General features: G+C 35.9%; 2 protein-coding genes across 2 annotated transcripts; both read right to left on the bottom strand.

Moving 5' to 3' along the window:
• Positions 1–2395: 2395 nt before the first annotated feature.
• LOC127786586 (aldehyde oxidase GLOX) lies at positions 2396–4458 on the bottom strand. The gene has a single exon (XM_052314082.1). The coding sequence runs from the start codon at positions 4134–4136 to the stop codon at positions 2490–2492; it is 1647 nt and encodes a 548-aa protein (XP_052170042.1). The 5' UTR covers positions 4137–4458; the 3' UTR covers positions 2396–2489.
• Positions 4459–4610: 152 nt separating this feature from the next.
• Positions 4611–11452, bottom strand: LOC127786596 (uncharacterized). The gene is made up of 5 exons (XM_052314088.1): positions 11179–11452; positions 10230–10318; positions 6481–6594; positions 4999–5207; positions 4611–4913 (listed from the first exon to the last, which is right to left on the bottom strand). The coding sequence occupies exons 1-4, from the start codon at positions 11342–11344 to the stop codon at positions 5019–5021; spliced, it is 558 nt and encodes a 185-aa protein (XP_052170048.1). The 5' UTR covers positions 11345–11452; the 3' UTR covers positions 4611–4913; positions 4999–5018.
• Positions 11453–11977: the final 525 nt, after the last annotated feature.

Below are 11977 nucleotides of genomic sequence, written 5' to 3'. Positions count from 1 at the left end.
TAAAAAAAAAAAAACTTATTCATGTAGAATATGTTTTATTTGAGTTAGCACAAATAATTTTTAATTAGACTACAAACAAAATTGCAATAATTTTAAATTTTTAAAATGTAGAATCATTTTGGTTGTTTCGTTTTGACTTTTTTGTCACCTCACCTTTTGTATTTTGTTTTCCTTCTAATCTTCTTTCATTTCCAAAACCTTTTATAGCATTTATCATTTCTCATATTCTCTTACTTTCCTTATTGACAAGTAGCCATCCCAGCTTCAACCATCCTATTTATTATTTTTTTTTCCCTTACAAAAAAAGAAAAAAATTATGGAATTGTTCGTAAACGATAAGCTCATGAACAATTATGGAATTGCGAGCTTGAAAGATTTCAAATAGGAGGAAGGAAAAATTAAGGATGGTTTAAGCCCTTTTGACTACTCATCAAAGTTCAAGCAATGGCTAGACTTGGATTTGAATTGATCGGCTACTGGAAGGGATTTGTAACGATGAGCTTAAAAGGGTTTAAAGAAAAGAAATAGATGAGCCAGGATGGTTGAAGTAGGGATAACATCTTTAGGATCAAAAGATAAAAAATTCCTCACTTTAAGGACCATCGCAGTTCAGCCTCAAAATTTATGAGAGAGAGATTAATCACATAATTTAGCAGTAAAATTTGAACACAGGACCTGTGATCGATTATATAGTAGCTAAAATTCAGGACTTCTTAAGACCACATCTCATCAAATAGAAATAGTGTTAGAAATGGTTTCAGATAAAAGAAAGATAATTAAATAAGAGAAAAAAAAGTGAAAATGAGATAAAAAGGGAGAAAGCGTCCTCTTGGACTTGACTATCAAAATGGCATTGTTTTGGCTCCCATAGTTTAAATTCATTTTAGTTATTTTTAATTTAAAATTATATATTTAGTATATATAAATTTTATATTATATTTATATATAATTTTTAATCTTATAAAGTAATATTTGTTAATTAAGATACAAATAAAAAAAAAATAAAAAGTATTCAAAACTTTTATCCGTTTCTAATATGTTAATTTGTTCAACTTATTTAACAATTATTGAAAAAAAGTTACGTAATTTTTTATTTGACATTTTTTAAATATATTTATTCCTCCTCCTTTCAAGATAAATATATATTGGATCTTATAAATAAAAAAAAACGATATATATATCATATAGTACATTTCAAAAAATTTAACAAACAGTTTGATAAAAATTTTAAAATACTTATTAGTTTTATCTTGACTATTTCATATATTGATTCAAAAAATATTATAATCTTATCTTGATATAATCTTATATAATCCATTTTAACAAATACTACATAAATAAATATACGTGTGTGTTTTATCTTTTTAACTTTGTTGTTTCTTACTATTAAATAAGCAAGCAATTTGATCTTGTTTGGTGTTGATTGAGTAGATTGCTTGCCAAAAGATTATTAATGTTTAAGTTTTAAACTATTATTATAAATTAATTCATTTGAAAATTTGGGGATTCCCGTCCCAACATCCACCTCCACTCCCGCTCCTACTCTTGATGGGATCTAGAGTCAAGTAAGGTTACCTTACCCTAAACTAGGCCTTCAAATATTTTAAAAATGACACTTCACACCCTCAAATTTATATAAATCAACTTCCTTCCTTTTTCTTTTAATATTTAAGCATGTTTTGACCTAGAATTATATGGATGCTGATAATGTTGCCCAAATGAGAATATATTTGAAAATTATTTGGTATTTATTATAACTTTGAAAATGCCTATTTCTATTTTTAGAAATTCAAAAAATATTATCGAAACAAAAACCTTCTCCCATGTTCTTAGTGGTCGCAAATGGGACAAAGTTGAAAACTTGTTGATTTTTTTTATAAATAAAATATTTAAAAATTCTTGCAAAATATATGGACAGAATAGTATATCATCTAGAAGTTAATTAACAAAATAAGTGATTTTGTCTAGATTATGTAAATTACAAGCAGACCCTTGGACTTATAGCCTACATAAAATATTATATTAGTATTTATAAGTGATGGTAACTTTTACTTATTAAATATTGTGAGCTAAGCAATTAGCTAACATTAATTAACTGAAAAAGTATTACAAATCTTAGCAAACAAAAAAATATGTATATATATATATATATATATATTAGTATCATGCAGTTGATGGAAAAGCTTATTATCATAATAATATATTTTGTTTTGTGGGTAAGAGGGTAATATGCCATTGACATGAACTTTAACCTAACCCCACCTTGAAAATATCACTCATTCTTGCACTTTTTCACATTTCTTTTAAAAAATAGACATATTCCATAATCATTCTTAATTAAAAAAACCATTTTCACACACGTCATACCCGATTGGATTCGGACCAGGCGTTTAGGGTCGAATGGGTCCATTTTCACACACGTCAATATCCACACGAACACGATAATTATTTCCAACTTCAACCCAGAATATATACTCTACCAAATAATATTACTGGAGCTTGACCCAGACGGCAGTGCCTGGTATGCCTTGGTTAACCACGAACATCATATAATACCCCGGCGGCGCAATCTCCGGCGTGGAGGGTCCGGCCACACTCACGGTGTAACTACCAATTCCCGCGATCACGAATCTAATCTGGAGCACCACCATCCTCTGGTTCATCCCAAACGAATGCGTCGTAAACGACGGCGCCACAATTCTCACCGACAGATCGCCCAGATTCACAAACTTGCTTGAACTCAAAGAAAACGAGAATGGCTGCTTGTATCCCAACGCACCGTCGCCGTTCATGACGACGACGGACCGCAGCGGCTGATAGTCGGCAGACAAGTACGGCGGCAAGTACGCCTCCAAGCTGAGGTCCGTCGGGTATTCCACTCCGGTGAAGTTGTAGAAAACGTGAGGGTTGCTTCCTCCGATGAGAACGCGGCCGTCCGGCAACAGCACCGCCGTGGAATGGTACAATCTTGCTTTCGGCGACGGGCACATGACCGAAAACCGGCTGTTCTCCTCCCGACCAGGACGATAAATCACTGGTCGGGTAACCGGGTCCCGCCCCTTCTCCCACCCGGCTGTCCCGGTGCCGGCGCCGTTAATTATGAGGACGTCACCCGTGGGAAGAAGCACCATGTCGCTCATCACTCGTGCCATGGGCATTTCTTCCATCACCCAGATGGGATTCTCGTCGGTCACCTTCAATCGCCCACACGTGCTGCTCGCACGCACGAACCTCCCCACCACCGCCTCTGAGAACGCCCCTGCCGGCGCGCCGCCGCATATCATGATCTCAACTTTTATGGGTCCGTTTTCGTCGATAGGAAGCAGCACTGACGAGCCGGAGCTGGGGTAGTTCCGAGGAAACCCATCGGGGATTCTAGCAAACTCTCTGACCACGCGATTTCGCTTGTAATCCAGAGATATAGCTCTTGTATTGGCGAAAACAAACAAGTTTCCATCCGGCAACAGATGCAGAAACGGGTACAAGTTGTTTTCATCGGAATCTCTCGTTTCTTGGAGGAAATTAAGGAAGAAAGTTCGTGGCTTTCTGGGGTAGAATTCATAGCTAAACTGTCTTCTTCCGCCAAGAATTATAACGCTGCCATCTGGAAGTATTTGGTTTGTTGCGTACCATCGCCGCTCCAGCAGATAGCCGGGATATTCAACCCAATCACATTGGTCGCCGGAGCATGGGGAAAACGTCCTGACGACGTGGTCGCCATCATTGTAGCCGCCGGTTTGGAGCAGCGTTCCGTCTGGGAGGAGGGAGCCGGAGGAGCACCAAGTATCGGTGAGGATCATGAGTGGCCGGAAAGTGTTTGAAGCGATATCGTATAGAGCCGAGTGGGCCGTGCAGTCGTATTGGAGGACCGTGTCGGCGGGATCGTTGCGGCAGGGAGAGCCGGTGGGGAGGGAGAGGCGGGAGCGGCCGAAGTCGGTTCGGTCGAAGATGAGGACCTTGTTGTCATGTAGGAGTTGCATGTGCATGGCGGAGATGCCGACAGTGGGGTGGAGGAGAAGCCATTGGTCTTGGTGGCCGGACCCGTCGAAGCAGGTCTGGGAGGTGGCCGGAGAAGGGAGGAAGATGGATAAGAGGAGCTTGAGTAGAAAGCAGGTGGAGGTGGTGGTGATCAACATTTTGGAGGGTGGATAATTTGGATGTTGGTGTGTATATGTATGTGTGCGCGCGCGCGCGTGTATATATATATATATATAAATATGGATTGGAGAGAGAAGTTGGTGGAATATAGAGACGTAACAAGTAGAGGCTAGCTACCTTCATTTCATGCAAAGATTTGTCAAGTGACGAGTGATGACGTCATTTAGATATATGGGTCGTGGGAGTGAATAATCTGGGCAAAATAACTTATGTGATATTGTATTACGTGTCCAAACTCAACTCTATAAAATATAAATAAATTTCAATTACTGCACGCACTCGAGCTGCCAGGTTGGGGATTCTCCATCCCACAAATGGGAAATGATATCCTCTTGAATTTCTATTTAAAAATGATTTTTTTTACATAATGCTTGTGCAAGACTGTCGTATAATTTTATAATCGATACTAAATCTAACATTAAAAAGGATAATGTGAAAACTTCTAAACAATATGAATAAATGGTGTAATCTCTAAAAAGTGAAGTTTCAGAATCATCTCTCCCCATTTTGTGTAATTTAGACAGTTCCCAGCTAAATGTCAAAAGTCAAAACAAATGAAATTTTAGGTTAAAAATGGAGAAATGAAAGCTTTCAAGTTTCAACTCAGCTTTTCATTTACATACTGAACTCAGTTCGCATAACCTCTCCATAACCATTTCATCACATCTTCTGCACTTGAACAAGATGAAAAGCATATGATTTGGAGGTAATCTTTCCACATCTTCTACAACTGACTTCTTCCTTCTCCAACAATGCTGTATAAAAAGAACAATAATAATTAGAATTTTATACAAAATAGTTTAGGATAACGACGAAGGATATATATAAACAAACAGAGACCATGGCCTTCATGATGCAGCCTAGTTCCTTTTTCCTCTGTTCCGCCTAGAGGACACTACCGTCCATCCATCTTCTGTATTAGATTTCTCATTAACCCTTGGTTCATCCACTGCCATATCATCTTCATTTACATGTGGCTGGTTCTCGACAGCATCCTCCTCCCTGGCACTCTCATCATCATCATCGTCCTCCTCGTCATCACTGCCACCCTTAAAAAATAAGAAGGAAGCAACCAAAGAAAAATTGGTCACACCAGGGTAGTTCACAACATTGATAACATCTTCCATCCAATAAGTAGCATTAGCCAGATTCTTTACAGGGATTTTCCTCCTCTTCTTTTTTTCCCCTTGTAAATAAAAGTGTGTACACGAAAAGATGTATCAAACAGGGTGCATCCAAAAAATCCTCTTACACGGACACTACAAAGGAACCAACAAAATCCAAAAAATGATCATAGAGAATAAGTAATCATTGCTATCAAGGACTGGATCTTCACAATATTGGAATAACTTCTGTGCCTTTGTTGTCCCCAACCGATCCACATCCATGCATGGGTACCAAAAAGCCAAGTTTTTGTTTTCTTGTCTACACTAACTCCTCCCTATTTCAAAACCTCTTTCACATGCAAGGTAAAAAGTAAGAGGTGGAGGATTCAACTTCACTGTTCTTTCATCTTTTGTTCTTAATTTTGCATTTCCTTTGGGTGAATGGAATACTGTCACATAGACTTCAGTACTTTTCGCCTGAAATCGTGATAGGTTCCTTGGTTGCTCTGAGCTCAAAAAGAGAATGGGACAAGCCCAAGATCCAAAGTTGAGTCAATGTTACAAAGTTTATTGCATTGAAATGATTAACTTGCAACATATCTCACAGTGATGGAAGATAATTTTAAATTTACAGCTCAAAAGTTGAGTGGTAAAAGCAAAACAGAATCATTCAAGTACGGACAGGTAGGAAGCAAGATTTATTAGTCCTAGATGAACTTCTTTCTTCTTTTTAAAGCGCACACATTAACTGCAATTTTAACGAGTGTTTAGCCAGTGTCAGAAGATAAACCTAAATTTACAGACTAAATAAGTGGGCAGCAAACATGGAGAGAATTCTCCAAGTAGAGAAACAACTACTAAAACAGATCAATCCTGGCTGAGCTTATAGGCGCCTTTTATAATAATTAGTGTTCCCAATAATGCACGGATGAACAATGCTCATTTTCTATAAACAGTCTCATTGGTCTTCAATAAGGTAGTATAGGTCACATCAATGTTCTGCTTCATTTGTTGAATTCATTAGCAGTTTATATCAAGTTCAAACAAACAGTTAGGCTAGCTATCACTGGATGGCAGGACAGGTATATATTTGATATATACATGTAATTAAACTGGAGAAAATGCCTTAAGGGAGCAAACACGAGGGCTAGCAGAAATGGTGAACTACTCTTATTTACAGAGCATAAAATTCTAATGGAAGGAGGACTAGAATTACCTGTCTGATACAAGTAACAGTGCCATTTGGAGGATTGGTTTCCTTTAGTACTTGAACAGACTTAAAGTTACCTTCCAAGCACTCTTCATGCATAATCATTAATTTCTCTGCTATCTGGATGGAGTTGTTCACAAAGTACCACACCAGATAAGCAACCAATTAGCAAAAGTTGCACAACTGAATGCAAATGTGCAAAACATAGGTATACAAATAAAACTGAAAAACAGACCAGCTGAAATCTATGGTCATCACTGGCTTTTACCATTTGCATACAATGTGGGGGAAAAAACTATGATTCTTCTCTGGACCATTACTAATGCAGTATTCACCCAGTAAATCATCTATAAAGTTATAAGTTCATTGTACTTCATCCATAAATAATTAAATGGAGAACTAAACCACATGAATTTTGACTCATTCAGACTATGACTTTTCATATTTTTCTTACAATAGAGCACAATAATGCAAGAAACAGGCAATTCACACCAATATTCCTTTTGTCACAATAACTTATACTTCTGGTCTCTTTTTGATAATTTTTTCTTAATATTATATCATTTTTAAATTTCCAATAGCGATCCAAAGTGGAAAACGTATCCAATTTCAGAAGTATAACAATTAAAAAGATGTCAGTAGGATTATGAAGAAAATGAATAAAAAGTTGTCACAACCCCAAGGGTAGATTAGGCATAAGATATTACATGTATTAATTAGGGTTGTACCTTACTGCTTTGCTGGTTTATACCTTTACCTAGAAAGCCTATAAATAGGCTGTAACCTAGAGAAATAGTCACACTGTGGAATGATAAACTGAATTTCCCTCTCAAATTCTCTCTATAATTTCCCTCCGAATTCTCTGTTCTCCCTCTCGATCTCCTTTGTTCTACCTCTATTCTTGTTGTCTCCCTCCATTTGTGTCTAACTCTTCCCCATACTCTTCTCAATTTCCCATCCAAACCCTAGGTCGTGACAAAAGTCACCTCAATACAATCAATCATTATTGTTGAAGTTTTGCATGGAGTATATTCTAGAAGATCAGAAAGAATCAGAAGAAACCAGATTGATGATATAACCGGAAACAAGTTATCTAGATAAGTTCTAATTAAGTCGGTTATAAAAGGGTAGAATAGACATTGTGTTGTTTTTTTAATTACCCTTTATAATTTCCGCCCAACCCTCTATAAATAGATAGAGAGGCGGACTGGAATGATAATCAATGATCATTCAGATTTTTACTCTTTCTGAATACGAGAATTGCCGGGAGAGGAAAGGCTTGAAGAAAGGAAGTTCTCTATAATCTCGGTTGAAGGCAGTGCACTCGTGTGATAGAGAGAGGAGACGGTTTCTTGTGTACTGATTTTTCCATTGGATTTCTAGTGGATTGCTCTCGGACCGCAGCTGGATGTGGAACTGATTTCAATCAGTTCGAACCAGGATAAATCCTTGTCTCTTCTTGTGGTTTGGTTGTCTTTCTCCTTATTATCTTACTGTTTTATATACTGTTTTCATTTTCTTTTGTTTGTGTTATATCCGAGAGAGTGTGTTGGTGAGATTGGCATTGAATTGAGAATATCCTAGTGCTCCTAATCTTAACAATTATTTTTTTGGTGTTTTTCTTTTCTTTTCTATTCTTTCTTTTTAAGTAGAGAAAATTGTTTTTTTTTTTTTTTGGTGGGGGGGGGGGGGGTGGTTGAGTGAGTTTGCAAAGGGAATCTTTGTCACGGTGTGACAATGATGATTACCTTGAATTAGTGAGATTCAAGGGTCGAACGGAGCAAGGGAAGAATATTGAGAGAGAGAAGAAAGAGAGATAAGAGAGATTGTAGAATGTAGAGAGAGGATAATTGAGAAATTGTTCTATTGATTGTTTATTTCCTCTCGCACAAAGTTGGAAGAGTTGATATACTCGCTTGGGTGGGTGTGGATGCAGCAGATCACTCCCCCTCCCAGTGGTTACAACCAATTCTTTTGTCCTTTTCCTAAGGCCTCACACGTGGCCTTTTGATTCTAACAAACTGACAGCTGGAAATTGAAATACAATACTAATAACAATGTAACAAGAATCCTAACAGCAAACAGTAAGGCAAAAGTGAAAATTAAAATAGCATAATCGTGACAATCTTATGTTCATTTTAGTCAATATCAATCTACTTGATCAAACATATATTTCAAATATCAAAATTGCAAGTAAGATGCATATCAGTAGTACTTTTTGAGTTCTATAACTTTTTCATATATTAGCTAATTCCAATTCCTAAAGGAGCCAGCCCTTTTTATTTACTGGAGTTAGCTGGAGGAGACAAATAAGGTTGAAGCTTGGATTGAAATGGCTATTGTCATTTGAAATACGACAAACAAGAAAAGATAAAAAAAAATAAGGTTATTCGTAATAAAGTCGAGATGGCTCTCATTAAAAACAAGATGCAGGAGACACAATTAAGATGATTTGTTTAAGTGAAAAAAAAAAAAATCAATAAAGGCTCCTTTAAAAAGGTAGATAGAATGGAAGAACAATCTAGAAGAAGTGGTAGACTAGGGTCGCAAATGAGTCGAGCTGTTCATGAGCGGCTTGGTGTTCGGCTCAACAAAAACTCGTTCGAATTTGTTAATTAAGGTAAATGAGCCGACCTTGAGCCTAACTTTGAAGCTCGATTTGTAAACTAACCGAGCTTGAACTCAGTAAAGCTCGGCTTGTTAAACCTTGCAAATATGTTTGATTAGAGACTCGTGAATACTAATAGAGTTGATTAGAAGTTTGTAAACATGCTCAATTAGAAGTTCGCGAATAACTCATGAACAAGCTTGTTTATAAATACATTTATTTATAATTTTATAAATATATTTTTTTATCATAAAGTTATCAAACTTTAAATTATTAAAATAATATAATTAAATTGAATATGTTTAAAATTATTACATATATATCAATTTAATCATTTAACATGATATAATATATGTATATATAATAAAGCAAAATAGCAAATTAGGTTTAAAATTATTAATAGTTGATTATCATGTTGATGTTATATTTGTTGATTATTAGGTTTGATTTAAAATTATATTTGTTAATTATTTGCATATTAGATTATTAGGTTTTTAAAAAATAATTCTGACAAATTCGTGTTCAAGCCCGAGACCCCAGGCTTGGGCTTGCTAGAAGCTTGTCAAGCTCAAGCTCACCAACAGGCACTCAAGCCCAAGTTGAGTTCAAACTCGAGCATAGAAACTGACACTCTAATTAGTTCAATTGCAACCCTATGGTAGACGAAGACCAAAAAAAAAATAAAAATGTGGTGGGAGATTCTTAGTTATAATATGAGTTATAAAAGGCCTTATACAAGATATGTGATTGGCAAGACAAAATTCATATAGTCAATCCCACCTAGCAAAATTAAGGCTTGATATGTTCTAGTTGTAGACAAATAAGGTTAAGACCAGTGGATTTATGCATTAGATAGGTTGTTATTGCAAATTGAGATCACTAGATTTGAGTTGGACACTTTCACCAAAACAAAGGGAGTCCATGGGGCTGGGGCAGTTAGCATATTAAAGAAGCTATAATAGGTTTCAAGACATTTGAAAAGGTCTTGAGAAGGGCACCAGGGAAACTACCTAAAGCCCTATCAGAAGGGGTAGGGGTAGGGGTAAACAGAGTAAGATTATTCTTTGATCAGACCCCAGTGTTCGATTTTTATAAGAATGCATTAATATGGACAATTCAGGACAAGAAGTGAGGCAAGAACACATACCTCCTCAACGCTGCCATCTGCAATCTCAGTATTTAGGGAGAGCATAAATTCATCAAGCATATCCTCTAAGTCATCAGCATACAGTGGCTCTGCCAAAAAAAAGAGAGGCTAAAATTAGACACAATTTTTTAATCAATGTTCAGCTTTTCATGTGGGAAAGTTGAGATACTAATTGAAACAGGTACATCCGAAGAAGAAAAAGCTCATGCCGCAAAAGATTATTGATCAATAAAATTGTCAACTACAGAAGCTAACAGTTGATCTCTTCTTAAAAAATGCTTAAGTATATCAGATTCATAAAAAAATTGTTACAGAATTCCACAAACTTTAATGAAGATAAAGAGTAAAGTTGTAAGCTGTGTTCTTTAAAAGATAATAAACTTCATTCAATACTAAAGAAAGCAAGAGGATGAAAACAATTTAGTCCTGCTCTGTATGTCTCAGCAGATAAAAATTCCCCAGGGAAGAAAAGAAACTATTTTCTCTCTAACCCGATTGAAAACAGATTCAACAGAAAAAGAAAATTTTCAGTTCAAAAGGCAGCAAGTATTACGAAGCCAAACGTTCCAAGCAACAGAAAAGCAGCTTGAAGCCCTGCAACTCGAGCGTATGAAAAGGGAAAAAGCAGGCGAATTCACGCATAAATACGAGGTAAGCATAAAAATCGCGATTCTTTGCCGTGACTAGCCTTTCACGACAGACTAATGTTCTGGATTGATTTTTTTTTTTCTTTTTTGGATTAAGAGAAAAATCATTAGATATCAAGCAGACAAGTCATTACAAGCCAACGACAAGGCATCCTGCGAAACAACCCCACCAAACAGTACATCCACTTAACCCTAAGCCCTTCCTAGCAACGAAATGGGCTAGAAGATAAAAAAATTCCATCAACAAACAGCATCAACAATCAAAAAGTCCATAGAATTTTCGATGTATAAAAAGGTCGTGCCTTTGGATTGGGTGAGCCAAGAGAAGATATCGGCGGCGAGTTGTTCAGATTTGAAGCGAGAGTGAGGGCCACCCCATTCATTTTGGACGGCCATCTGAAGGGCAGTCCATCGAGAAAGAACCAAAGTGATGCCTTCTTGCAGTCGTGAAGCCTTCTCCGGATCCATCCTGCAAACCCCTTATTCTCTGCAAAACCCTACCCCTGTTAAATCTAAGCTGTGTTTGAAATGTCCAGAGGAGAAGTTGAATGAGGAGCTAGAAAAGAGAAAAAAAATCTTACAAAACCCTAGCAATATATATATATATATACTGATATACATGTAACTGTTCGCTTTTCTGTTTTGATTTGGAAAAGAAAACATTTTTCTTTCTTTGCTAAACAAAAAGAAGACATTTTTATCATCCATTTAATCCTTTTTCAGTTGGATGAAAGGAGTCCATATTTAGAAGAGTTTTGGATTGTATTACATATAATATTATCATTTTTATCACATATATTATTATTATATATTATATTATTATTATCACATATATAGTTTGAATATTTATACAACATATATCATGTCATTAGAAAAAATAATTATTAATACTTTTTTGAGTGAAATAATACTAAAATTTTGCAAATATAAGAAAAATAAAATAATAAAATATTTACAATTAATTTATCTCGTCCCACTGTAACTTATAATAACTCTTAAGTAGGCGATCGACAATCATCTAAATAATAATACATAATTATACTCAAAATAATATATATCAATAATAATTCAATAAAAACATAAAAATTATCTATCCTTAGA

This window comes from Diospyros lotus, chromosome 1 (genome assembly GCF_014633365.1).
Source record: "Diospyros lotus cultivar Yz01 chromosome 1, ASM1463336v1, whole genome shotgun sequence".
NCBI classification, from domain to species: Eukaryota; Viridiplantae; Streptophyta; class Magnoliopsida; order Ericales; family Ebenaceae; genus Diospyros; species Diospyros lotus.
Note: the sequence above shows the minus strand (reverse complement) of the source record. Positions and strands in the feature narration are given on the sequence as shown.

Excerpts from the sequence above, each read along its gene's own strand:
- LOC127786586 (XM_052314082.1), bottom strand. The coding sequence starts at position 4,136 with ATGTTGATCACCACCACCTCCACCTGCTTTCTACTCAAGCTCCTCTTA.
- LOC127786596 (XM_052314088.1), bottom strand. The coding sequence starts at position 11,344 with ATGGATCCGGAGAAGGCTTCACGACTGCAAGAAGGCATCACTTTGGTT. Across the intron at positions 6,595-10,229 it reads CAGATGGCAGCGTTGAGGAG|ATAGCAGAGAAATTAATGAT; the intron begins GTATGTGTTCTT and ends AACTCCATCCAG. Across the intron at positions 5,208-6,480 it reads CTGTTACTTGTATCAGACAG|GGTGGCAGTGATGACGAGGA; the intron begins GTAATTCTAGTC and ends TTATTTTTTAAG.